Genomic DNA, 27436 nt, shown 5'->3' on the forward strand with positions numbered 1-27436 from the left:
TGTTTATCAAGTGCTTGTGATGAGGCAGAACCCATAATAATGAACTGACTCACCCACACACATTTTGTTTATTACATCTGGAACAAAGAGATATTTTTGGAGAGAAACACAGACTGTATCATTTTCCTTTATTTTACCTCACCAAGATGCATATAAAAAAAAAAATCAAAAGCATTCCTCTACAAAAAAATATAAGATCAATCGCTACAGTGAATATGAACTTTCAGGGGGTTAGAAAAGAATATTACACATCTTTTGGAGGCCTCACACTTCTTTTAGAACTCCACTTCCCAGCTTCCCCTCCAAGATATGGTTTTAATGTACATTTTCAATATCTGTTCAGTATGGAATAGAACAGAAAATGAGGAGGAAGAGGAATTGGGGAAGCCGATTGCCCATCTCTGATGGACAGTGCTGGGACAGTGGTGACGTTCAGACTGGCAAGTGTGGGACTCTGTGGGGTGTGAGTGTGGGGGGGGGGGGGTGTTCCTCTGGATTTGGGCCTAGATCTAAATCTGCATTCTCAGTCCCCAGAATGAAGGCCCGTCTGGACCACACTCTTCCTCCCCTCAACCACAACCCGGAGGACTAGTTTAGCGTTGCACTTGCTCATAGTTAAATACTGAAGGAGTTTTAAGAAAACCCCTTCTGGTCAATTGCAGTGTGCTTCGCTGGGATTTAACCTCGAGTTGAAAGCCTTAGACCACAGAGCTGCATTGCAACAGGTACAGCAGTCCAAATCTATAAAATAGCAATTAGCTGTCGCAGTTGTAACACAGTTCTGTGGCCTGAGGTTTAAACTCCAGCTAAACACACTGGAATTGACCACAGCTGTATGCACACAACAGTCAACGACATATTGGGGAAAGGGGTGGGGTGGAGTGGGGAGCGGGGGGGTGCATAGAAGTGGGCAGCCAGGCCCACTGACTCACTTCCTGCAATGGCCAGGAAGACCAAAGGAAGCAGGAACTGTGAGAGAAACCCGCACCCTGCAGCACCCGCTACACGATGAAGGAATAAATAATACAAAACAAATTTCGTTCCTCAATAACGGCTGGGCTAAGGCTCGAGTCATTTACACTGTGAGCAGTTAAGACTCGGCGCTCCTCAACTGTGCAACACTTTCCAGGAAGTTAGCCATGCACATGAGAGGGGGGAGGGGGGTGAACAGTGTGCAGGGCAGCATAAAATATTCCCTTTTCACAGGAGTCGCGATGCCTCCTGGGTCATGTCAAGCGATACAGAATAAAGGCAACAACAAAAAAAAACCCAGCTGTCCTGTGTGATGCTGCTGCAGCCTGGGCTGGGAGAGACAGCAGCACCAGAGAACAGCAGAGAGAGAGGGCCCAAACCAAAACACACAGCATAGCTCACTAATGAGGGAGGAAAACAACAACATCCCTACTACTGACCGCTCATCTCATTCAAAAATCTCATTTCAAAATATGATCCTGTTAATGCAAAATGCCAGGTTTACTCTTATCTCTCCCAGCACTGCAGTCATCCTGCTTTAAGCAAGAGGCACTCTCCACTCCACTGACACAACTCTACCGCTAGCTACTCACACCGCTTACAGACCCCAGGCCAGGGCGTCTCCTCCGCCCGCTCCCGAGCTCTGTGCCGACTGGTCGGCTACCCTGTCAATCACGGCTCTGCTGGGTTCAATCAATCTGGAGTCCTTTCGGGATTCGGGACAAGCTGCTCTTTTGTCACAGATGACCTCGCCCCCCCCCCCCACCGCTCCCCTGACTCACCCCATCCCCCCTAAACTGACATTCTCCTTTAGAGTTTTTTTGAGCTATATAATTTAATGAAAAAACTTCCAATTATTTACAAAAGAGCACAAATTCCGTTCGTTCTTACAAAGCGCACGTAGCTATTCAGAGAAGAGCAAACAGGAGCCACGCGGGGCGGGGGGGGGGGGGAGCAGTGAATCCTGCGCCCGTTAGCACGCGCTTGCAGGGGGGGCCATGGCAGGGGACAAACAGCCCCCCCGCGTGGAAACCCCTCTTAATCAGAATACAGGACAGCTAACAAGCGTGCGAAACAGCGGGGGGGCGGGGCTGCGGGAATCTGCAGCGTCTGGCAACGGTCAATTAGTAGCACAGCTTTAACTTCCTCTCCCTGTGATCATGTGACAGGAAGTAAACCAAGTGGAGGGCAGGCATGGGGGGGGGGCGGGGTTTGTACAGAGTCTGGTGAAAGTCGTTAGTAGCAGTGGTTGAACATCGTCTCCGTTTCATCGGGTGACCGGCGGTGATCAGATGGTCTGATAGCCAGCGTGGCTCCTCTTCCGGCCAATCAGGTAGGCAACCAGAACAATGAGCACCAGCCCAGCTAGCGCAGCCCCCACAATGATGGGGATTAGCATGTTGTCTTCATCCAACTGACACTCCTCCGCTGAGAGAGAGAGAATGAAAAGGAAAAGGGGGGGATTATTCCTTTCATTCAGTTGGTTAGATATCGACAATGCAGGTGTCTCCTTACACACGACAGGCAACAGCCACCACACAGGGACACAATCTCCTGTGCACGCTAGTCCCATTCTCTCCATGTGAAAAGCCCCTGCACTGACACCTGGGAAGACATGTACGTGCTTCATGTTCTCTTTCCGCTTCACCCGTCTGCTGTTGCCGATGGCAACAGTGAACAACAGCAAGAAAAGGTGTGTGAGCAAGAGTAACAAAAAGGATAGCTTAAACCTTGGCAAAAAAAAAGAAAAAGATTCTTTAATGGACAGTGGGGTGAGGCTGCGCTTAGAGTACACCAGTATTTTAGTGTACCAAACAGCAGAATCACTGCAACAATCTTCAGTTCCTGATTAAAATAAGTTGAATTTAACCCGCTCTATGCAAGCACCTAATATGTTCCTGACAAAACAGGGCCCTGCCAGTAAACAGAAAAAAACTGATTACTGACTTTTAAAAAAATACTCGTTAGAACTGATTTAAACCAAATCAGTTCTATTTAAACCATTACCTTCCTTTTTTTTTAAAAACTAAGCTTTAGCAGAAGATATATTCCATATCCCTTTCATACAGACGTACACACGCAGAATGCATTTCATGCCATTGTTGTATCAATATCAAAACAGTGAGCAGAGACGGCAAGCAACAATGAACAAGACAAAACCCCTTTTTCATAAAATTACACTTGGAAGTGATTTGCCTGCCAACTGCCTGAAGGCTATTAAAGATAAGCAAGCGGGGAAAAGAACAAGCGTGAGCAGCGTTGCCAGACTGGGCGGATTCCCGCCCTATTGGGCTACATTTTTACGTTATTGTGTGGCTTTGGGTGGGTTCAGCATTTTCAAATCTGGCAACACTGAGTGTGAGTCAGGAAGAGAGAGAGAAAGAGGGAGAGAGAGAGAAGAGAGAGAGTGTGAGTCAGAGAGAGAGAGAGGGAGAGAGGGCGTACCCGCTCCAAACTGGTCCCCGCTGACTCCGAAGGGCTGCACCTGAAGCTGGAATGTGTTGAGGGAGAAGTCGGACAGCACGGGGAGAGTCTGCTCCGCGCTGCACATGTAGGAGCGCCCCAGCGTCCCGCGCAGGTAGTTCAGGCTCTCGTTACCGCCGGAGAAGGGCTCTGCGGGGCGGGGAACGCGGGATCAGACGGGACGGCGGAAATACAGCTCCACAGAAGCACACCCTTTAAAAGAGTTTTACTGAAGCCGAGTGGGGTAGGGGCAAATAAGACCCATTCAGATACCTCCTTAACAACACCATCCCAGATACAAGCACAGGAGGTCAACACCGAACCAGTGACATCATAGACTCTACTGGGCAGGACTGGAAACGATTCAGAGTTTTGGAAATGATTCAAATAAAATTTCATGAACCGGAACCTTAATTTGAATTTTAAATGCATGCAGGATGCAAAACTTGTATTTGAATCATCGGAATCAAAGTTTTACGCCATTAAAAGAAATTCTACTTGTTTACCGAACATTAAAAAGCCTCATTCTTTGATAAATATCCCTTCACCTACTTCCAAAAACATCTGCCACTTATCACAAACAATGCTCATACCATTCAAAATATTACAAGACGTTAAGCGTCAAATAGTGTTGTGAAAAAAATAGTACAGAACAGTTGTTTTTCTTCAGTATTCTTTCGTCATCTTTTTTTGTCATCAAGTTTTATATATATATATATATATATATATATATATATTTAACAATTAGAAATTAAATATCAGATTACACAAATTAAATTATTTAAATAGATGTAAAATACACTTTAAACCCTGATTTACTAAGAATTTTAAAACTTGCCCTTGCCATGCCTGGTCATGCAATTTGTTTTGCACTCATCATGGTCGTGTTATTAGTTGTGCATGTCCTAAAGGTCTTAGTAAATCAGGCCCTAAGTGTATAATTGTGTCAATAATTAATTTGTGAGTGGAGAAAGTGTAAATGACTAACCCTGCATGTCTGGCCAGTCAGCAGTTAAGCTGATTCCACTCAGGTGGTACTTGTTAGTTGTGGTGTTCTGGAGATAAAAAAAAAGGACACAAACTCAAGTCAGCACAGATCAAAACCAAAATTATACATCAATTACGTCACTGTGTGTCCTCACTGGACAAATTAGAGGGGTCGGAATGACTGCTGTCGCCCTCTAGTGGTGGCTTCAGTAAGCCTTCACGGGGAACTGAACCTGCAGTATTTACAGTACCAGATAAATGACTGGAGAACAAAGTTTGCTCATGTTCTTTATTCCTTTGTCAGTTGTCAACTGTTTAGAAGGTAGACCCGTAGTGTAGCTAAGCTAAGTCAAGCTAGCCTTTAAGTGCAATGTTCAGCACCTGCAGTATAAAAGGTTGGCTCCCCAGTGTTCAATGATGCTTATGTAAACTCTGTGTTCAGCAGCTAGGCTCTCAGTGTACAGTAAACAGGCCATCAATGTTCAGTAGTTAGGCTCTCGGTGTTCAGTGGCTAGGCTCTGTGTTCAGTAGTGAGGCCCTTCAGTGTTCAGTGGCTTGCTTTTCCTGAACACATGAACTCACCAGCACAAAAGAAAAGTTGAGGTTTGTGCGTTCCTCCTGCAGCCACAGGGTGGCGCTGCTCTGAGCGCACGATCCCTGGTTCCTCGTCAGGTTCGGGTGCAGGTTCACGATCTGCTGGACGGTCTGCAGAGAGAATCATAGTTCCATTTATGCGGGGAAAGTTTGGACTGACTCAGCCTAGACCAGTTCCTGGCAAGGTGGGAAGATATCTACAGAAATCAATGCTGCACGATCACACATCACAGCCTACACAAAGCCAGCTCACACACAAGAAAATGGCTGCAATGCTGCGTTGCCTGGAGGCAGTATAAGCTGACGAGTGTTGATTGTTTACAGTATGGATAAGAGCTGGACGAGTCCTTGGTTCGTGTGCGTGTGCGTGTCTGTGTGCGTGTACGTCTGTGCGTGTGTGCGTGCGTGTCTGTGTGCGTGTGTGCCTGTTTGTGCGTGTCTGCGTGTGCGTGTCTGTGTGCGCATTCGTCATACCGTGTTCAGAGAGCTGGACGAGTCCTTGGTTTGTGTGTGTGTGCGTGTCTGTGCGTGTATGCCTGTGTGTGCGTGTCTGCGTGTGCGTGTGTGTGTGTGTGTATGTGTGTGTGTGTGTGTGCATGCGTCATACCGTGTTCAGAGAGCTGGACACGTAGGTGAGGTTGAGCTGGAGTCCCATTCGAGCCAGGAGGCAGGCAGTGCCGTTGCCGTTGGTGACGGTGTAGTTTCCTCGTTCGGGGTTGCCAGGAGGCGCGGGGGCAGGGGCTGTTGTCACGGCGCTGGTTTTGGGAGCAGCCGTGGTGGGCAGCGCTTCTGTGGTGACGCTCTGGTCGGCAGTGCAGATGGTCTCTGAACGGGTCCGACAGAATTATCTGAGTGCTATAATGTACTCACCCTTTTCTAATGTCAGCAAACTGATCCCCATTAGCCCAGTGAAAGGGGGAGGCTGACAGGGCCTAAGAGGTAGTTCTGCTCTTCACTGGCACTTCGGGAGGAGCAATAAAATGCCAGTGAAAAGGAGAGTCACGCATATCCATATACTGGGGAGAGGCCTGTGGAGCTACATACAGTCTCGTGTGAGGCCAGGTCAGTGTGTGCAGGGCAGTAAGATTGGGGCTGAGGAGAGGGTAAGGGCAGGTAAGTGTGTGTAGGGCAGTACCATTGTGGTTGAGGTGAGGGTAAGGGCAAGTAAGTGTGTGTAGGGCAGTACCATTAGGGCTAAAATGAGGGCAAGGGCAGGTATGTGTGTGTAGGGTAGTACCATTAGGGCTAAAATGAGGGCAAGGGCAGGTATGTGTGTGTAGGGTAGTACCATTAGGGCTAAAATGGGGGCAAGGGCAGGTATGTGTGTGTAGGGCAGTACCATTGGGGCTGAGGTCGGCTCCTGGCATGTAGGCCTCCATCGTTAAGTTGGAGAAGATGACGGCGGCACCATCTCCACCCAGGCTGACGACGGAGTCGCTCACACAGCGGTAGGTGGTGTTGACCCCAGCGAGGATCCCGGTGGAAGCGGTGGACAGGGTGACGAGGCCTGCAAGGGGAGACACGCGATGAGGCACACCCGACGCACACTCCACAGACCCTGAGGTACGCGGGTTCACCTGTACGCCTGTGGCAGAGACTCACCGGAGCCGGAGGCCTCTGGGAAGGTGGCGCTGTCACTCAGATTGTACTCCAGTGTCAGGTTGTCCACCCTGTACTGGGCCCCATCGCTGGAGAAGCTCAGGCCCAGGGCGTGGCCGCTCCCGAAGGTGAGCACCAGCCAGGGGGCCCGGCCGTCCCCCCCACAGGAGCTGCTGCTGCCCAGTGTGGCCGAGTCGGGGAGGGGCACCCTGACTGTCCTCTGTATGGGGGGGGGGACATTACACAGTGTACCCTCATGTCTAACAACAGTATATGATGACCGAAATTAATGAGAGCATGCGATAATTCTGTACAAGGCCAACACACAGAGGGTCTCTTAACTGAACAATCAAAGGTTGATGAAACAATCACTACTGAAAGCAAATGAAAGCAAGGGAGGTCAAGAACAATGATTTAGAATTTTGAAAAAATATTCCAAAAAATATGCTCTTCAAAGGGTTCAGTTCAGGCTCAGAGTGTTTTTTCCATATTAGCCCCACCTGCTTGCTTTGCATTTACACCATAAAGTGCCAGTTTTTCTCACAAAACCTCACTTCAATGCTTTGTTGCAAACTCCATATGGGATCTGAAATGCGTCTTTCCCCTGCAATGTAATGGCTTCCTATTCCCACAACCATACAGGCTAGTTTTGTTCATTATCTCTAATAGCCAAGACAATTCTTTAAATTCTTTGAAGACTCTTGCTTAAATAATGCTAAATAACTTGCATGAACACACTATGAATATTTGAATCTTATACCCTGACATAATAAAACCCAGCTCACTGGTACTACATAATTTAGAGTTGCAGTATAGCGTGTACATAGACATTTTCAGTGGATTGGCAAGTTCAGTTTCACTCCTGTTAATTCTGTCCATGGAAACACATGCCTCTCAGGAAGCAAACAGGTGTCAGTTAGTCCGGTAACCACGGCGACGACTGCACCGGGCGTATAAAGCAAACTGAGGCGATCATGTGTTTGTGAGAGTCTGAAGACATACCGTTCCGTTGCTCACTGTGTACACAATAGAGAGCAAAGCTGAGAGCTCAGCTTTGATGCAGGTGGCATTCCCGTCCTTCACCTCCACCGTCAAAGCCTGTGCCACGCCCACACATCCTGTAGGGAGAGATGGACCATCATCATCATCACTATTGCCTTTTAGCAATGTGAAATGTGGGATTTACATGTAAAGGTAAGAGATAGACTAGCCATTCACGTGGAACAAACAAATATACAGCAATATTTATGGCTGACAATTGTAAGTGCACTGAACTAGGCAGCTTAGGTCAACTTTTAGACTTAAGTGATTGGAAATCTGGAACCAACAGAAAAGCAATATCCCCCTCCCACTGCAGGGCTAGAACCAGGCTGGCTTGAAGATGAAGGCGCTAAGTGATGAAGACGAGAGCTAGTTCTAGTGCAGGGCTACCCAACCCTCTTCCTGGAAATCTACCGTCCTGTGGGTTTTCACTCCAACCCTAATTTGGCACATGTGATTCTACTAATTAGCAGCGCAACGAGATATCTAACTGTTGAATGAGGTGTGCTTGGTTAGGGCTGGAGCTAACAGCTATAGGACAGTAGATCTCCAGGAACAGGGGTGGACAGCCCTGCTCTAAAATGATCTGCCTTGCTAAATTAAACTGGGTGATGCTAGAACAATTGGATGGACCTAAATCTTTTAAATTTGGGGAGAGAAAACTTACAGCATTCAGCAATCTCCTTAGTAAAAAGAATCTGTATAGATGTTTAAAACTGCATTTAAAAAATGCTAAATGCCAGTCATGGATATGGGCAGCTGCTAACATAACGGTCATGTGGAAAACAGCAGGCAATTTTCATATTTGTCATTTGAGGACAAAGAGAATAATCAACCCAGACCATAATTAAAAAGATAATTGGATTACTGAGTGCCACATCTAGAGTATGAGACAAATCTGCTGAAAAACTGGCTGTGGTGCATTTAAAGGGGAGGTCTGAGGTCAGATCTTGGGTCAGGACTGGGGTCAGGTCAGGTCAGGTCACGGGTCAGGTCAGGACAGTCACAAGCCCCTGAAATCCAGTGAAGCGTGGTAAGGACATGGAGAATGACAGATTACAGAAGCTAACAATCACAAGAGATTGAGAAGGAGCAAGGGAACGAGGGACAAAAGGGAGAGAGGCAAACAAAAGACCAAACTCCTGCCAGATCCCAGCATGCTTCAGGTCCGCTCAGGACACCGGACCAGTCAGATGACAGTCTGATTTTGTTGTGGAAAGAGAGTGAAAAATGAGTCTGACATCCAGATCCGTGTACTGGCGCTATCTACGGGCACATTCCAGGCGTGCGTCAGCGCGATTGGTAATGTGGGCAACGCCGTTTCAGGTACTGTAGAAAACATCCTGTCGCACAGGATACAGATCCTGAGTGATCACAGAATGTGCAAGGCGTGAAACTGCTCACCGTAACAGTCCCTGTAATTCAGGTGTCACCAAAGTAAAGGCGTTATAAAGGCAGCCCCAAAATCCCGCCAAGGAGACAGGTCTAGGACAGGTAATAAAGGTGGCGAGCATGGGGGAGGTGAGAGGGGTGGTAGGCCTAGAGGAAGCTACATCAGTGATGACCAGTACAGCTGTCTCAGTAGCAAAAAGGGGGCAAAGTATCAACACACACACAGACACACACACACATAAATTGTTCAGGAGCAAATGCTCCTAAAATGGGAGCACTTGTAGAGCCCTGTCACAGGTGGCACTGCTTGCACACTCACAGTGGTAATTCATGCACTCGTCAGCCACAAGCTGCCCTCTGACAGCGGACACACACACATACTCACAAACACTGAACAGCCGCCACATGACCAAAATGCACTGCATTCACACTGCATTGCCTGGCAGAGTTAGTGGTCGCCATGTAACACTTGCTGGGAGACAGGTGCATGCAGCTCTGATCATTTAACAGGCGACACTTATTTTTCTCTCCACGCGCCTCGATATAAACTGCAAATAAACAGCAGGTAATGGCTCTTGGATGTTTTTAAAAATATTATTATTATTCTTCATTTATTACTATTTTTATTAATTTATTTATTTTTTCTAATGTTACCATTTTGTACTATTCTGTCTGTTTGTTTGATTTTATGTCTCACTATATAATCTTGTATGTATTGTATGTATTTTATGTTCGGACCCCAGGAAGATTAGCTGCACACTGTGTATTGCTAATGGGGATCCTAAATAAATTAATTAATAAATAAAACACTTGTGCAACACCGATCTGTAATATATATCTGTACAGCCTCTCCTGGTTTTAAAACAGGCCCTGTTGTGCAACACGCAGGTTCACACTGCAGTATGATGATGACTCAGGGAATTTGCACCTTGGTAACCTCCTCCACAGGCACATACACACACCCAAACACACACACACACATACACCCCTACTCCCCAAGGTAATGTTCACACGTGGCTTCAACAGGAAGCTTGCAAAATTACAACCCTAATCTAAAGCATGCAAGCTAGTGCACATCTGCCCTGAACAGAACCACACCCAGGTCCCATCCATGGACCAGTCCACATCAGTACCTCTCCCCCCGAGAGACTACAAAACTGTAATACAGTACTGACAAAGACCAACAGAGCAGTTAACAAATAAATAAATAAATACACCTACAATGCCATTTATACCAAGGGTGTCTTTTAGATTGGGGAGATTGTCAAAGGGTTTTTCTCCTAATTGCAGATCAGCCAGGACTAAGTGTTAAATAGCTTCTGGCCTAAAAGCCTTCATCTCTTTCATACAGAAATAAAATACACATTTTTCTTAACTTCCATGTTGTTAGTTCATAATAATATATCAGCTCCAGGATGAGTATAACCGTTTATATTCGTTCATTTCTTTGGAGAATAAAACCGTAACATAGCACTCATCCTGATGTGCTCAATGTCTATACAATATAGCCGCCTAGATAAACAACATCCATAACAAAAAAAACCTGTATGTGTCACCCATTCGGGGCAAGAGCTCGCCGGGTGCACAAACGCAAACAGAGGGGCCAGTGTCTCCGCACAAAGCATTGCTGCCGTCACGTGAGGCGCGCGGAGACAATGGGGCGGCTCTGGAAGCGCATAGGCTCGCGCTGACAGCAACGCGCGTGGCTGCCACTGAACCAGAAAAACAAACTCAGTTTGTTCGCTTCTCCGCGTTTTGGCAATCCATCAGCGTACTGTGAAATGCTGAAAATGATTTCAATGATGAGAAGTGAGCTGCTGCTAGAGTATTAGAACCGTAAATCAACAAATGCAACTTGCGTAAGCAGTAAAATATGATGGTTATCTGCTTAAACTGAAGAATGTTACACTAAGAGATAAACGGTCGCTGTATTTGGAATATTATACAGACAGCTAAGGTGGGGTAGCAAGCTAGCAGCTATAAAATAAAACAACCATAAATTAGCTAAAGCGATGACGGCTGGTGTTACTTATGATATATATTAAAGTAACTTGGAGTCAGTCACTCAGGTGGTAGCTTAGCGCTATTTGTGCTAGACATTTTAGCAAGGGGCTACCTAGTTAACTTGCTGAATGTATTTGGCTAAAGTTATTGAAAAGTACAAAAACTGTAATAATAAGATTTCAATGCAGTGCTGATAGACCAACCATACCAGAAAAATATGGGCTACATTACAATATAACGTCACAGTTCTCAGTTAACATAGACTACATTTAGCTTGCGCACTACACAACGATCATCATTACAGTACCTACCTAACTTGCAAGGTAGCAATTTGGACACATAAGCATAATGATTATATCATTGGCTAATAACACTAAATGTAACCAACGTTAGCGGTTTTTCCAAGACTCATGTATGAGCTTGACATCAGTCCTCACTGTGTGACGTCGCTGCTGCACTCAGTGGTCACGGTCTTTCCCAGCAGTATCATAAACAAATACCCACCTAGAATAGCGATGAAGGCGATCTTGACGAGCTGCGAGTGTTTATTTGAGTATTGTGCCATGTTTCTAATCCAGAATAGCCACAATAAATCACACCAACACAGACGACACTGGAACAAGATCAGGACGGACACGCACGCAAAGTGCCCGGTTCTGGGGCAGACAAGCCTCAAGCTGCACCCACTTCAACGTCAAACACAGAGACCAGCTCCTCTTTCCGTTTGTCCTTTTTGATATCCCCGGTTTGTCCCTCCACTCTTGCCACAGCTGTTTCTCCTCTAAGGAGCTGGTCACAGGCGCCGATTAGAGATGTGTCACGACTGTGCCTCGGACTGCAAGAAGGAACATTCTCGGTTCTGTAAGCCTGAGCTTTTTTACCCTCCCCGCACCGTCACGTGAGTATGAACAACAAACCGCCACCATCGCGAGAGTTTTTTGTACTTTAGACTCAGAGGTCGTCCAAATGTTCTCTAAAAAAACAAATACTTTACTGGAAAAGGGCATGTGTTAATTTACTGCTGCCCAATATTTATCTCGTGTTCGTCAAAACACTCATACATGCTATCAACGGCTATTTTATGTCACATATTAAATGTGCCGTGTGGAATTATTGGACATCAGGAATGGATTGTTCATTTCGGGTTACTTGAATTTGCCGTCCGTTTATCCTCACTAATAATATAAACTAGGTAAACATTTAAAGTTGTCTTTCAGACGTTAACCAAATAGTAATTATAAGCCATTTCGTTTAAAAATGAACAAATGTGTACTGTACAAACGCGTCCAGCATTGTACTTCATCTCAGAAGCATATTTTAATACAGCTAGATTATGCTGAGTGTCCGAAGGCATGTGAGGCCCCACGCGCCGACGGAGGTCAGGAGGAAGGCGCATTGAATAGAGTCATCTGATTCTGGCAATTCACGAGTTGATGCTAAACCTCAAAAGAGGCACTTTGCATTCCTGACTACTCTGTGATACTTAACTTCTCACTTATGTGCAGGCTTCTCTGCTTAAGCCAGAGTGAGCTACTCTGGGGTACCCCAGTGTCCTATGCAGGAGTGAACTGGAGAAATTCCAAGCAGTCCGCTGTAGGGTTGCCATCATGTATGTTAGAGTGTGTTTGTGTGTATGTGTGTGTATACATACATATATTCTCACTCATAAATATACCATTTCTCTCATATTTGAACACATTAGCAAATGTAAAGATTTACTCTGAGTTTTGAGTTTACCACTTGCTCACTCATGATTCCTCCACCCTAGAGTTAGAGCCGTAATTACTGTCCCTTGGCCCCACCCCCTCACACCCTCATTTTAAAAATCTAGTGATAAGTAACTGCATGCTCAGGAAAGTGTGAAGCATTCAAAATGACAATGCTACAGAATTCATTCTGGAATGGCATTTTCAACATGTTTTCTTAGCCACCACTCACCAAGCCACAAAACAGACATTTACGACCCTTACAGAGGTGGAAAATCCAGAGGTCAGAAAGTAAAAGTCCTGCCATGTGTTTATTCCACCCATGAACTCAGCCAGCTGATTTCACTAATTAGCTCTACCCCCTGGCTGAATAATTGTGCTAATTAGCAAATGGAACAAAATACTGGGGAGGACTGTAACTTTTCCACCTCTGGGCTACCTTTTCATTTGGCACAACACAACTCAAAGCTGGGATTCCTTTGCAAGTGGGTAAAACATGCAATGCTACTACAGCACTATGTACATGACGGAATACAGTAAAGTTTCTGGCTGCATATAGGCCTGAAAGCAAAAGCCACGTGAATGTGAGTCTGCTTGCAGACAGTGCCATTTACCTTGCTTACCTTTGCTGAAATTTCTTCCTCTTCTTAACTCCTTAATTAGAATGAATCAATAGTTAATAGAATACGGAAATAGAACATGACTAAGTATTTATTATTTATTTTTTTAAAACCACACCCCTGATCTTAACAACCCCTCTCCCATGAGCAGAGGTACTGAATGTTTTAAACAATGTTTCGTGAATTTCTGGAAGGCCAGAGGCATGGCTAACAGACACTGTAGAAGTGCCGGGGCACGGGGGCACAGAGGCTCAGTAGAAACGTGGCCCTCAGTCACAGAGTTCCAGCATCGGCCTCTACATTCCACAGGGATGCGACACAGTGACTCAGGACATTAGGGCCCTCCGCACAGATCCCACCCCTGACCTGCAGCGTACATGATTCCCCCCTTTCTAACTGTTTTCCTAGAAAATTATACACCAAATCTCCTGTGGAAATCTAATCAGACAGCAAAGGGGGCCTGACCACAGGCTCACCTGTAGACTCGGGGAGTGAATCTTCTCTACTCTTTACTGTACTACTAAACTTTTGGGCATTGTGTACACTAAAGGGACAGTTTATAGATTTTGATCTGTCAGAAATATGGGTAGTTTTTTTTGTGACCAATTTTTTATTTATTTTATTTTCAACAAGGTTTGCAGGTGTACATCAACAAGCAACCTCTGTCAACAACATAACACACAGGTGTACCAGGGAATTGTAGATTTTTTAAGACAAAAAAAATGAATTGGAGGCACCCACCATAAGAACACATGTAGTACCAGCACTCAGTAAGGGGATCAGAGAAGAATTTCTATACACAACTTTAAAAAATCTTTAGCTTCCGCAACTTGATCCTGGGGGCCCCCTGTATATGCTGGTCCTTCCAACCACACCCTATTGATTAAGTTTTTCATTTGATCAAAAAAAAATAGTTACCTCTTTTTATGTAATTGTTTGCAGAATAACAAAATAAGCACAATATTAACACAGAAATTTTATTCTCCATGGAATGCAAAGCCATGTTGGGCATAATGTAGATTAAGAGGGTAAATAATGCCTTCTAAACATGAAATTCACCAAATTAAGAAAAAATTGACAGCTTGTTAAAATTCTGGGATTGCAATTGTGGTTGGAATTAAAACTACCGTTCACAGACGGGCCAGGAGTAAGTCTGGGAACCAACTGCTTTAGCAGACCTCTGTTTAGTGCCCAATGCTAGTATCACACGTGTTGGCCTGAAAGCAATCCAGGTTTTCTTCACTAACCTTTTTTTTTTTTTGCTCAGGTGCCCTATTTCATTTGCTTGGACAGTTCCTTTTTACTATGCAAAATATGTTATTAATAAATATAAAGCTTGTGTTAAGAATAAACATGCACACTATCAGCCTAAAATATCGATGCCCCTTTTTAATATAGCTAAATATAAATGTAGGCCTACAAATACTTTATGGTCAGGAGTCTTTACAGGGTGGCAACTCTCACTGAGGGACTAGTCATTGTTGCGGGGACTAGCACAGCCTGAAATTGATTCTTGCAAACATATCTAATATCAATACAATCTCCATGGTTATTATAAACAAAATAATCTGTTTACTCCACATTTTCGCTTTCTCGCTATTGCAGATTATTCTGTTTTCCCCGACTGCGTCGCGTCGCCCTTTGCTCATTCTCACATTACCACCTAGCGGCGCTCACCTGCTTTTTTATGCGTGGAGTGGCTAAGAACGTAGAGAAATTTTGACGAATGATTTTGTACAACAATATTCATAAACAAGTGTCTTGTTTAAGACATACAAAGTAATTGTATTTTACTACCTAACTATATTTTCCGACTTAAGAAGAGTTTCTACCAATGCACGAGATCTTTGTTTTTGTGCCAACTTTGACATTTTTTCATAATCGCTTGCATCAGGGTGACAAGTACATATTTTTAAACATATTTTCTCGGTCTTATTTGGTGGTGACTGCAGCTCCAGAAGTTCTCGGCTTAAAAACCACGGAACATAGTACGGTACCAAGATCGTTAAATATGCACGTCTACCACATAACTGTATGTCTACCACAGTCTATGATATCTACGCATGAAATATGTTGGTAGCCTTCACAGGATGTACAACCTCTTGGTGACCTTTTTAATACACTGACAACATCCTGTAGCCGGTTAGCATGTTAGCCTGCAAGCTGTTTTAAACTGCTGCTGTATAAACAGGTAAAGTTAACTACAATATAAAAAAATAGGCTTTGACACCACGCAGTCGGTAAGTTATTTGAGTGTGATACTGTGATTATAAATGGACTGTAGATTTGTCTGTGTGTTTGGACCTCATGGAAGTTGGTTACCCTAAGTAACTGATTCCATGGTAGTGGCTAGCTAGCTATTTCCTAATATTAAGTAACATTACGTTTTCTTATTTGTTTCCAGTTTTAACAGATTCGTTGAAGGACCACCATGGCACACATAACAATTAACCAGTACCTTCAACAGGTAAATGCACAAACTGCTTGCGTTAGATTAGTCGACAAAAGCCTAACATAGCTCATCCATCTAACTGCTTGTCTATCGGTTAGGCATAACAGATCTCATTTGTACAGGGGTGCGACCAGTCTACTTTCTCTATTTTAAAAAGCATATGCATTAATTCCATGTAACGCCAATATAATTCATAGCATGAACGCTAACTATCAGAAGCTAAATATTTTACTTGAGCATATCCAGTTTGCACTTCTGTTTCGGCTGTTTCGGGGGGGAACTGACTCGCCTATCCTCACATTTCCAATTGATGCATCAGGTACTCGAAGCCATCGAAACCAGGGATGGCTCATTCTGCGCAGAGCTAATGTCGTTCAGACATCCACATGTTGCCAACCCTCGTCTACAGGTATGGTATTATTTGCGTCAATAGTTAAACAATTGGATATGTATTTACCCGTGAACACGGTTTAAAGAAGCCTTGTTGCAGTCAGGCATATGTTTGAACGTGGTTGCCTTCGCAGCTTTTAAACAATGTGATGTACAGTAGCTAAAATCTCTGAGGTATGAAAGAGCTATCTTGTGAATTTAAATTGAAAGGTCATTGCATTTTAGCCTTTTTAAAAACCCTATTCTTTCCACGGCATGAAATCAAAACTAGAATGTGATCCGTTTCACATTGTACACTCAGGGGCTGCTGTGGTCATAGCAAGAAAGCTGGAATGGCAACCAACCCCATATATCCCTGAGTGTGAGTGATATAACATGAGTGCAACTGATGTAATCATTGTGCGCACACAGCTTTCCAGCCCGGAGGAGAAGTGTCAGCAGGTGTTGGAACCACCCTATGATGAAATGGTTGCAGCACACCTGAGGTATGTCTGCAGACTGAGGCTGAATCTTTAACTGGATGATTTATTAAAAGCAGTGGAGATAAAATACCTTAGTTAACAGCGCTGCAGCAGCAGAGCTGGTCCTAGGGTTTTGGTGGCCCAGAACAAGAATGTTGTTGTGGCCCCAAAATGCTCTAACATAAATCACACCACAAAATTTCACAGCTGAATGAATGAATGAATGAACTCACTCACTTGCTTATAGCAGTTAAATGACCTCATAGTGTTTATACCAGCAGCTGGCTTGTAGGGGTGCTCCTCCTTGGTGTCTGACCATGTACCTTAGGGTTATAACCTTAGCCTTACAACTGCCATGTGCAGATATGTGTTTAAGTGTGTGTTTATGGATGCGTGTGTATGCAACCTCTCTGGGCTCTAACCCGCCAAATCATTTGCTTCTTTCTCCTACAGATGCACATATGCTGTGTCTAACCATGACTTTGTGGAGGCCTACAGATGCCAGACAGTGGTGGTTCAATATCCTTCACTACCTGCCAGCTGCTTTATCACTGGGATATCCCTGGGATATGGCCCTGCTTTTACCTGCTCTAATTATATCTTGCCACTGGAGGCAATCAAACCTGCCGAATTATATTGAACTGTTCAGAAACAGTACCAGTGCTTTTCTGAGAAAAGAAGAGCAGTGTGCTTGAGCCTCATCCTTCTTCTGGCCTTTGCTCCAGTGGTGGTTAACATAGTATTGCAGGTGGAACAAATTCTCCTCAACAGATGTTGACTGTGAACACTCCTGCTGGAGCATCATATGGGCTATTAATAAATAGGTCTTAAAATCATATAATGATTTGAAGATTGTTACACTTAAATTAAATGTTTAAAGTCTCCTCTTTGGTGCACTGTATAATTTTTCATGTTTTTATTTTGAGTATCTTCTGGTCACAGGCTGCCCACTACCTCTCTGCTGATTCTGTTTTTTCCTTAATTTGGTACATCATTCCTAAAGGCATTCCAAGCACACAAAGAAGAGAACTGGTGAGAAAGCAGAACATCTGAGGCTGTTCAGTTTGCCTTTGCCGGAGTGTTCAGGGTTGGAATGAGAATGTTTCTGCTCTTTCCAGGGCTTTGCCAGTGATGTTTGCTGTTGCACTTGACCTACGAATATTTGCCAACAATGTAAGTGTTTTTAAAGGGTAGTGACAGTGACAGGTGTGCGTGTGTCCACGTTTGCGTGTATGCTAGTGTCTGTGCATGTGCGTGCATGCATGCATTTGTAAGAACAGTGCAGTGTAAGCACTGTGTTTCTGATCCCCGCTGTGTTCTGTGTGGTGTGAGTGCTGTGTGGTATAGGTGCTGTGTTTCTGAACTTCGCTGTGTTCTGTGAATGCTGTGTTTCTGATTCCCGCTGTGTTCTGTGTGGTGTGAGTGCTGTGTGGTATGAGCGCTGTCTTTCTGATCTTCGCTGTGTTCTGTGAATGCTGTGTTTCTGATGCCTGCTGTGCTCTGTATGGTGTGAGCACTGTGTTTCTGATCCCCGCTGTGTTCTGTATGCTGCAGGCGGAGCAGCAGCTGCAGAAGGGGAAGGGGAAGCAGGGAGACATGCTGGAGAAAGCCGCTGAGCAGCTCATGAGCTGCTTCCGCGTATGTGCCAGTGACAAGTGAGCTGCCCTCAGCCCAGCACATCATATCACACACACATCAGTGGAACCCTGACCTGCACACTCATTGGTGGAACCCTAAATCTCTCACACACACATCAGTGGAACCCCAAATCTCTCACACACACACATCAGTGGAACCCCAAATCTCTCACACACATATCGGTGGAACCCCAAATCTCTGGCGCACACACATCAGTGGAACCCTAAATCTCACACTTGATGGAACCATAAATCTCACATACATTGATCGCAAAGGTGCTGGATGGGGTTGAGGTCAGGGCTCGGTGCAGGGCAGTCAAGTTCTTCCACACCGTTCTTGACAAAACCATTTCTGTATGGACCTCACTGTGAACCCGGGTGCAGTGACAAACTGTTGCTTCAAAGCTGTAAGCACAGAATCGTCTAGAACGTTATTGCATTAAGATTTGCCTTCACTGGAACTAAGGGGCCTGGCCCAAACCATGGAAAACAGTCCTAGACCAAGGGGTGTCCAGATACATCTGGTCATATAGTGAACATTCTCATCAGCGCAGACATACATACAACAGAGACATACATGCTTTCTGGGCTGAAGCCAGCCTCCCTGTCTGTGGTGTTGCAGTCGAGCCGGCATCGATGACTCCAAGAAGTGGGGGATGCTGTTCCTCATCAACCAGCTCTTCAAGATCTACTTCAAGGTGCGAGAGCTCTGTGTGTTTGTGTTTATGTATGCGCATTGTCGATAAAGTTCTTCTATTCAATTCTTTGTTAATGCTGGTGTCCTCTACCATTTGCATTTACAGTTGTTTGCCCTTGTTGACACAAAAGGGTTTTAAAATTAGTCTTAATTTCCCCCTGGAATGCTGTTTCAGAAGGTTCCCTGTTTTACGAGATTTTACCTGCTGGAAGAAATAAACAATTGAAACCCTACATTTACGCTTGAGGTAACTGAGAACTCTGCTGCTTTGTCCCAGATTAACAAGCTTCACCTTTGCAAACCGCTGATCCGTGCCATCGCCAGCTCAAACCTGAAGGATGAGTACAGCATGGCCCAGAGGGTCACATACAAGTACTACGTGGGCCGCAAGGCCATGTTCGACAGCGACTTCAAACAGGGTGAGACCCAGTCTCTACTTACCCTACATGCAGTCTCTGCCTGCCCTACACAGTCTCTACGTGCCCTACGTAGCCTCTAACTTTCTCGTATAGATCCAGCGTACCCTACGCACAGTCTTTTCCTGCCTTACATGGGCACTAACTGTCTCATATAGCTCCAACTTGTCTACACACTGTCGCTATCTGCTGAAGAGTTCACAGTTCATGCCTAGCCCACTGTGCCGTACATCATGCATAACCAATGTGAAGCCAGGGCACCTCAGTGATGTCATCAGTGATGTCACTTGTCCACCTCTCTACTCCCGTCCCGCCCAGCGGAAGAATGTTTATCCTTCGCCTTTCATCACTGTCACCGCTCCTGTCAGAGGAACAAACGGCTGGTCCTGATCTACCTTCTGCCCGTCAAAATGCTGCTGGTGAGTTTCGGCAGAGCACAACCCAGACGCTGCTACCGTCATTGTCATACATGTCCATACACTTAACTGCTTGATGGCGTGACATCCTCTGTACCTGCAGATCAGTGTTCTCCCCAACACTTTGTGTGGAGTTATCCTTTATTTCAGAAACGAATTTGGGCAAATGAGAGCACAGGAGCGTGAGAGATGTGTGCTGTTGTCATGAGCTTGATGGCAAACGTAGGTGGCAGTAGTTAGAAGCAGATGGTAACGTTTCCTTTTCTTTTAAACAGTAACCTTTACTTGCTTTTCAAACCGCAGTTGGAACAGGAACTTGCGGTTTGAGGTCAGTAGAGGGCTGTGTGGGAAACTGAGGTGCAGCACAGTTTAATACCTTCTCGTTGCCCTCAGTTATAGATCAGAGGTGAGACAAACTGAAGTCAAGGAATTAGTTTTGCTCGTATTCATTTTTTTTTTTTAAACATCAGTTGTTTGCAGCATGTGTACATTTATAAACTCTGCTTAGCATAGTGTGCTTGTTTTCATTTTTGAACTGTACCAAATTATTTAAAGCTTCATGTTAAATTTGAGTTGTGTGCCATGTTTGTAGTATAAGCCATAGCTGCTGTTTACGGTATTGTTTCAGATATGACCTTAAATGATCTAGAAGTGGGAGAAAAACCAATGAAAATGGTGTGAAAAACGAAGACAACATTTTATTTATTGCTCTCTGTATTATCTGCTGTCTGCTATTTAACTATTTTTTAAAGACCAGAAACATTGCACATTTACTTGTATTTTATGAGTGCGTCCTTATGTTTCGATTGCTCAATGAATTCCACAAGAGGGAGAACAGGCACGGTACAGATGTGTACGTTCATAGTTATTCTGTCTGTAAATGCAGTGTTTTCGCATTGGCTGTTACTGTGTCATGTGTTGTGTCACTGCCAGGCTGACTCACTGAGACTGCTCTGTTCTTAGGGTCACATGCCCACAAATCAGCTCCTCAGGAAGTATGACCTCTTACAGTTCTCTGATGTCACAAAGGCTGTGAGGTAACTGATCACCTGATCACCCCCCCACCCCCATTTCAATTCTCCTCCTCTCCACAGTAGTATAGCCTGCTTAGCTTAGTTTAGCTTAGCTTTGTAGAATGGTGACAGTGCATGTCCTACTATTGTATGCGCTATTCACCTCTTTATTAAAAGGTATTACTGATTAAGCAAATTACTCATTAAAAGTTAAAACATGTAATAAAACAAATGATCATTAATGAGACAGGTCCTGTCTGTATTTGATTGTATTTGTCTTCAAACAAGGTAGAGTATAATCGCTGATTTTCTCATACCCCATATTAAACATCTCTGGTCTGTTGGGGGGGGGGGGAGGGGATGATTACATAATCATTTCCCAGCATACTCTGTTCAGAGTTCACTGGTAAATAATGTGAAGGTGACCACAACAGTTAAACAGACTTTGTACAACAGTTATGTAATCTTTAACTACCACTATGCTCCTTTGTGCTGCCAGTGCTGTTTATACATTTCTGGCATCGAATAACAATGTAATAGCGTTTTGCATAAATGATGTTTAAAAAGGCATCCAATAACAGCCGTCAGATGTTTGTTTGAAAAGACGTGTTTTTTTGTGTGTGTATTGCATGATAGTGTATGGCTGGATTTAAATATGGCCATTCAGGAAGTACTGCAGGAATTGTTGCTCATGGCCCTTAGACCCCCTAAGCTTCCTAAACACAGGTTGTTAGGCTGTAATAATTTCCTTTCAAAATAAAAGCGCAAGCTTTACGTTTGCCAGCCCTGTCAGGCTGTTGCTGATTTTTTCTTTCACCCCTCCCTTCCTCTTTCCCTCCCTAACTCCCTCCCTGTCTGTCCTCCTCGTGTGGGACTTTCTTCCTCACAGCGAGGGTAATCTGCTCCTCCTGAATGAGGCGTTGGCCAAACACGAGACCTTCTTCATCCGCTGCGGTATCTTCCTCATCCTGGAGAAGCTGAAGATTATCACCTACAGGAACCTCTTTAAGAAAGTGTGAGTGACGCTGTTTGAGTGTGGGGGGAAGCCTTGGGGTGGGGCAGCACTGTGACCTCACAGCAGGAAGGTCCTGGGTTCGAATCCCATGCTTGAGTCTTTTTGTTTGACTGGCCTGTGCAGGTACCAGCTCCTGAAGACCCACCAGCTGCCCCTGGATGCCTTTCTGGTTTCTCTGAAGATGATGCAGGTGGAGGAGGTGGACATCGATGAGGTCCAGTGCATCCTGGCCAACCTCATCTACATGGTAAGACCCCTTCCCATCTCCCACAGGGACCCCCTTGAAAGATGTGAAATCTATTACAGTGAAACCCAACTTGGGGATGGATTTGTTCCCAATTTCTTGTTGGTGTGTGTTTTTCAAGTGTGAACATGTGTCTGAAGTCCTTTCTCTCTGTCTTTTTTTCCTGTCTCTCTGTCTCTTCCTCTCAGGGTCACATCAAAGGCTACATCTCTCACCAGCATCAGAAATTGGTGGTTAGCAAACAGAATCCCTTTCCCTCTCTGTCCTCTTTGTCTTAAACTACAGTACCCAGAATCCCTTCTGTTTGTCATACCTCTGCATCTCCACAGGTTCATCACCCTGGTCTCAGCACGTTTGTCTTTCATGTGTAATGTTATTGTTTATCTCTTATGTGCTCTGTTTTGTACTGTGAGTTTGAAATAAAGACAAGACTGATTTGTAATTTTGGAACATGAGCATTTATTTGACACCTCCGTGTGAAAAGACTGTGGGGGTCAGGGATTCCAGTGGGCGTGTACAAATAGTTGCAGTCCTGTTAAAGTTCCCAGCAGTCACTGGGGCACTCCTGCTGTTATGGGGGCATTATGGCGGAAGAGCTGATACAGGCGGAGCTGTGGAGCCCTGGAGGTATCTGTCACATGATCACTGAAGGTGTCGGTCACATGACCCCTGGACACCTTCACTTCTCTGAGAGTTCCAGCTGCTGGTGGATCCAGGGCAGGTAGCGGGAGAGCTTGGTGAAGACGTGCCCCTGGCTGCAGTTGTGCGTTTGGGGTGAGGTGATCAGTCCCGTGAGGAAGACCGTGTTCTTCCTCACGCTCACCACGGGGGTCCCGGGCAGGAGGCCGCAGCCCCCGCCCCCCCACCCCGCCATGCAGAACATCTTGTTGGTGAGCGGGAAGCTGAGGTTGAGGCTGGTCCGGCAGTCCTCCAGGGGCAGGTAGGACAGGTGGTTTGGGCTGCCCCGCCTGCCCCCCGCCTCCCTGTCTGCCACCCAGCCGCCCTGGCCCGACTCCATCAGCACGTTCTCGCTGAAGTCCTTCTCCGGGACGCAGGCCTGGAAGACTCCCGCGCCCAGCCTGATGGGCCGGTGCACCTGCAGGAAGGCCAGGTCGTCCCCTGGCTCGCCCTGCCGGTACCGCTTGTGAACGAAGACCTGGGACACCGGGGACACCTGCCCCGGGCCCCTTGGGGGTCGGGGCTGCTCGTCGGGCCACGCCAGCTCCTGCTGGCCCGCGGGCTGCTCTCCTACGCGGGGGCAGAGCCAGAGGAAAGGGTGGAGTTTGGGTTAAGCTGCGGGGGGGGGGTGTGAGGCGCGCGCGTCTGGGGCGCGGCAGACTCACCGAGCGCTACCAGGATTCTGTCGGACATGGAGGCGCAGACCGCGGCGGTCAGGATGGACCGCTGCCCCAGGACCACACCGCTGCAGATCTCCCGTCTCCCCGCGGCGTCCAGCAAGCTGACCTGCTCGACGGTGGGAGGGATCAGCGGCACGGTCTCAGAACCGGGCGTGTCTGAGCGCGTGCAGGAGGACTCACCTGCCATGGGCAGCGCCCGTGCGGACACGGCTGGCTGGCTGGGCTGGACCTCAGATCAGTCCACTTCGGCTCCCTGAGCTCGGGCACAGGTGCCCTGCCACAGGGATTCTGAGCTGAGAAAACAGTGTGGATCAGAACCACATCCCTGTGCGTGTTTGTGTGTGTGTGCACATGCATGGGGTGTGTATATGTGCGTGTGCGCATTCATGGTGTGTGTATGTGTATGTTTGTGTGTGTGCGTGTGAGTGTGTGTGTGTGCACATGCATGGGGTGTGTGTGTGTGTGTGTGTGTGTTTAGTGTATGTGCTGCATTCATGGTGTTTATTGTGTCTTCGGTGTGGAGTGTGTGCGTGGCACATGCATGGGTGTGGTGTGGTGTGTTGTTTGGTTGTCATGTGCGCATGCATGGTGTGTGTGTGTGTATGTATGTTTATGCTTATGTGTGTGCGTGTGTGTGTGTATGTCCTGCTCTATTGTACCCTCAGGCAGACAGGTCCTTCTGTCAGAGTGCAGTTTGTACCCGCCTGCACAGGTGCAGTGGTATGAGTTGAAGGTGGGCCTGCAGAAGTGGTCACATGACCAAGGTCCCTCTGAGTGGCACTGGGACACATCTGTTCACACAGAGAGATACACAGAGCTGAACAGTCATATGCAGCATCAAGCACGCCATCTTATTAGCTGATTCATATCTGATATTTGAAATGCTTGTTAATGGGGTAAGTTTAAATTGTATTATGATTTTGTAATGATCATACTGAGGGAGGGGATTTTTGCTGTAATTTTATTATGTATATTTGTATGTATGTATGTCTATGGGTATGTGTACGTATGTTTTTTTTTCTTCATTTTTTCCATTGCACTATACCCTTGTGTGTTTTTTACTCTCCTTTCACTGTGAGGCAGGAAATGAATCTCAACTCCTGCCTGTTACATGGTCCCCAGTTACCCCTCTTACCCTGTTACCCCTCTTACACATGTACCCCTCTATTCCCCCTCAGACCCCCCGGCCCCCTTATTTACCCCTCTCGCAGTTCACTCCGTCATAGAACTCTTTGCATTCGCAGCTGTATCCCCCGATTTTATCAGTGCAGTTAGCACCGTTGAGACATGGGTTGGGGTTACACTGGTCCCCATCTGCAGTGGGGGAGAGGAGAAGGGGGAGGAGGAAGAGGAAGAAAGATGAGCGGGCTCACAGATTATCTGCAGAGAAGGCTTTATTTCTGCACATCTGCAAGGGACGGAAGTGAAACTCACCTCGATATACTGCCCAAAAGGCTTCCTGTGGAGATCACAAAGGTAAATGGGGGTATATTTACAGCTTAAAATCACCTGTAACACATTGTGTAATGTTGAGACATGCTATGCTATGGTCAACTATGCATCACTTCTTGGGACACTGAGCCTCGGACATCTCTGACATGACTCCTTAGCACAGGACATACAACCAAAATCATTATAATTTTTTTTTTTTTTTTTTTAAAGTTGTGTAGCTACTGTACAGTGCAGAGTTTTAAGCTAGCTGTTTATTATATTCTATTGTTTCGGGTTAGGGTTAGGGTAAAATAATTACCCTTTTGTCACTAATCAAACAATCCTGTTTAGTCATATGACCTGGGTTATTATATGGTTCAGTCTTGGCCTGTTTGAAAATATGCAACCTTCTAGCGTGCTCAGATAAGGTAACCAATCTGGATGTAAGATTACCTGGGAAGCTTTCATTTTACAGTGGGAGGGATCTGAATCACCTAGTCTTGTCATTTCAGGGAACAGAAAGAGTTGTTCAAGAAAAGGGTACAATCATAGCAGCTGATGGTTTAGGGGATATTGGCATTACTGTCAGTCATTGTGATTTGAACCTGTTACTGACTGTTTTGGGGATGTCTTCAAAGTACTCTCTGGCCTCCTCGAAATTGCAGCTCTCCTCATAACACTCCCTCTCCAGGTTCCCCTGCAGTATCTCCTCCAGGAGGAAAGTGTTGGACCTCCGGGGCCTCTGGAGGACGGTGTTGGCCTCCAACTGAGACCGAAACACTATGGAATGGAGGAAATCAGTCACACAGGTAACCTGAGATAGTAGCAAAGATAACCTGAGATAGTCAGTCACACTGGTAACCTGAGAAAGTCACATAGGTAATTGAGAGTGAGTCACACAGCTAACCTGCGAGTCAGTCATAGGTAACCTGGGAAAGTTAGTTGCAGCTAACTTCAGAAAGTCAGTCACAGAGCTAACCTGTGAGTAAGTCGCACAGGTAAACTGGGGAAGTTAGTCGCAGGTAACTTGAGAAAGGCAGTCACATAGGGAACCTGAGAAAGTCACACAGGTAACTTGTGCCCGTGCTGCAGGGTTCAGTTAAGCGCCAGAATAAATATCGGTAGCACAGTATTGAAGAACACTTCCTGGAGCCAGAGCCAAAGCTACGACACCCCACCATCTTCACTCGTATATGAAAATATTATCCAACTGCAATCTCAGTAAACACAGGAGGACCGCTTTAAGCAGAACACTAGAAAAGCATCTTACTCTGCTACTAAACTGCTTTCACTCTACACATTATAGAAAGCACAAAACATTTCACTGGGTATCAAAATTAATAGGTTAAAAAGTACATTGTTGTACACTGGAAGGAAAGCCTTATTTCAGAACTTAAGATGCAACACACAAAAGCTCTTTCATTCTGTTGCTCTGCATGCAAGATGTATGATTTAATGTGTATACATTAATTTATCCTGTAACAGATAATTAAAGCCTAGCCCAAATGAGCTCAGAATTCAATAATCACCATTTTATCCGTGTACAGGTTGCAAGCAGCATAGACCGTAAATTCAAAAGTAGGTAAAGCATAAAGAAAATTCTGCTTTGAATTACTTTAGATGGCAGAACCATGTCCGGTCCTGTGCTTTTGAAAATGATCGTGGAACAGGAAGGTTTACCCCTCTTATCAGCGCTGGTGAGAAGGACCGTGCAGAGCACACTGAACTGAAGGAAGCGGGTCCACGTCGCCATTTTGATCCACACACTGCCATGAGCTCACATACGATGAGGAGAACCTCCAGCCCTGCCCCCGTCTCTCTCTCGCTCTCTCTCCCCCCTCTCTCTTTTCTTTCTCTGTCTCTCTCCCCTCTCTCCCCCCCTTCTTTCTCTGTCTCTCTCCCTCTCTCGGTCTTTCTCTCCCTGTCTCTATCTCTCTCTCTCTCTCTCTCTCTCTCACTGACTGTCCCCCTCTGCCTTTCTCAAAAATCACAAAAAACGAGAACCAGGCAACACTGTGTGTCTGTCTCTGTCCCCCCCCCAATAGCCTGAGCCAATAATAATAACCTCTCCCTCCCACCTTTCTATTAATCTCTTAATTTTCCATTTCATTCTTCATCACAAAAATAATTAAAGGTGCAAATGGACCAAGTTTTATTCAGGTCCTTCATGAAAAACTCTGGTCCTAAAACTGCACGGTTCAGGTCCTCTCTAAGGAAGATGGTTACTTACTCTTAGTCCTGTATTGTGTATTGATCTGTGTTTTTGATTTCTCATGCTTTCCGGCACATTTTTGATGAAGTGCAGTTCTGCCTTGACAGGGCTCTATAGCCATGTTTTCCACTCAAATAGAGCATTGGACGTTTTCTGAATAGTTCCATTCTAACGGGGTGGCAGTGTCGTCTAATGCGTAAGGAGCTGGTCTTGTAACCTGAAGGTCACAGGTTCAGTACCAGGGTTGAACACTGCTGTTGTACCCTTGAGCAAGGTACTTAACCTGCATCGCTTGAGTAAATGTCCAGCTGTATAA

The 27436-nt window shown here is 45.6% G+C and overlaps 3 protein-coding genes across 6 annotated transcripts; 1 reads left to right on the forward strand and 2 right to left on the reverse strand.

The window, feature by feature from the left end:
• Positions 1-111: 111 nt before the first annotated feature.
• lamp1a (lysosomal associated membrane protein 1a) lies at positions 112-11690 on the reverse strand. Its single transcript, XM_064311380.1, has 9 exons — positions 11557-11690; positions 7618-7733; positions 6619-6835; positions 6356-6523; positions 5624-5841; positions 5005-5127; positions 4424-4490; positions 3418-3585; positions 112-2400 (listed from the first exon to the last, which is right to left on the reverse strand). The coding sequence occupies exons 1-9, from the start codon at positions 11615-11617 to the stop codon at positions 2261-2263; spliced, it is 1278 nt and encodes a 425-aa protein (XP_064167450.1). The 5' UTR covers positions 11618-11690; the 3' UTR covers positions 112-2260.
• A 114-nt stretch (positions 11691-11804) lies between these two features.
• On the forward strand, positions 11805-22561 carry pcid2 (PCI domain containing 2). 3 transcript variants are annotated; one of them, XM_064311383.1, is made up of 15 exons: positions 11805-11950; positions 15783-15845; positions 16150-16239; positions 16632-16705; positions 17135-17200; positions 17672-17713; positions 17800-17854; positions 18236-18336; positions 18941-19016; positions 19293-19434; positions 19750-19850; positions 20811-20884; positions 21750-21875; positions 21999-22122; positions 22308-22561. In XM_064311383.1, exons 2-15 carry the CDS (start codon positions 15810-15812, stop codon positions 22395-22397), a joined length of 1197 nt encoding a protein of 398 aa, XP_064167453.1. In that variant the 5' UTR covers positions 11805-11950; positions 15783-15809; the 3' UTR covers positions 22398-22561. The 3 variants fall into 3 exon arrangements, with proteins under 3 accessions (XP_064167453.1, XP_064167452.1, XP_064167451.1); XM_064311382.1 differs by lacking the exon at positions 11805-11950 and adding an exon at positions 15451-15569; XM_064311381.1 differs by lacking the exon at positions 11805-11950 and adding an exon at positions 15465-15618.
• Positions 22555-26756, reverse strand: prozb (protein Z, vitamin K-dependent plasma glycoprotein b). Of its 2 annotated transcripts, none has more exons than XM_064311377.1 (8): positions 26589-26756; positions 25525-25688; positions 24912-24936; positions 24678-24791; positions 24137-24268; positions 23658-23770; positions 23463-23583; positions 22555-23367 (listed from the first exon to the last, which is right to left on the reverse strand). In XM_064311377.1, the coding sequence occupies exons 1-8, from the start codon at positions 26659-26661 to the stop codon at positions 22799-22801; spliced, it is 1311 nt and encodes a 436-aa protein (XP_064167447.1). In that variant the 5' UTR covers positions 26662-26756; the 3' UTR covers positions 22555-22798. The 2 variants fall into 2 exon arrangements, with proteins under 2 accessions (XP_064167447.1, XP_064167448.1); XM_064311378.1 differs by having other exon boundaries at positions 26524-26664.
• Positions 26757-27436: the final 680 nt, after the last annotated feature.

The sequence above is a fragment of the Anguilla rostrata genome, chromosome 15 (assembly GCF_018555375.3).
Source record: "Anguilla rostrata isolate EN2019 chromosome 15, ASM1855537v3, whole genome shotgun sequence".
Lineage (NCBI taxonomy): Eukaryota > Metazoa > Chordata > Actinopteri > Anguilliformes > Anguillidae > Anguilla > Anguilla rostrata.

Coding starts and splice junctions, on each gene's coding strand:
- lamp1a (XM_064311380.1), bottom strand. CDS start 11,617: ATGGCACAATACTCAAATAAACACTCGCAGCTCGTCAAGATCGCCTTC. Junction 6,524..6,618: donor CCCAGAGGCCTCCGGCTCCG/GTGAGTCTCTGC, acceptor CTCCCCTTGCAG/GCCTCGTCACCCTGTCCACC. Junction 5,842..6,355: donor AGCCGACCTCAGCCCCAATG/GTACTGCCCTAC, acceptor GGACCCGTTCAG/AGACCATCTGCACTGCCGAC.
- pcid2 (XM_064311383.1), top strand. CDS start 15,810: ATGGCACACATAACAATTAACCAGTACCTTCAACAG. Junction 15,846..16,149: donor TTAACCAGTACCTTCAACAG/GTAAATGCACAA, acceptor TTGATGCATCAG/GTACTCGAAGCCATCGAAAC. Junction 16,706..17,134: donor ATGGTTGCAGCACACCTGAG/GTATGTCTGCAG, acceptor TTTCTCCTACAG/ATGCACATATGCTGTGTCTA.
- prozb (XM_064311377.1), bottom strand. CDS start 26,661: ATGGCGACGTGGACCCGCTTCCTTCAGTTCAGTGTGCTCTGCACGGTC. Junction 24,792..24,911: donor CTTTTGGGCAGTATATCGAG/GTGAGTTTCACT, acceptor CCCCCACTGCAG/ATGGGGACCAGTGTAACCCC. Junction 23,584..23,657: donor ACGGGCGCTGCCCATGGCAG/GTGAGTCCTCCT, acceptor ACCGTCGAGCAG/GTCAGCTTGCTGGACGCCGC.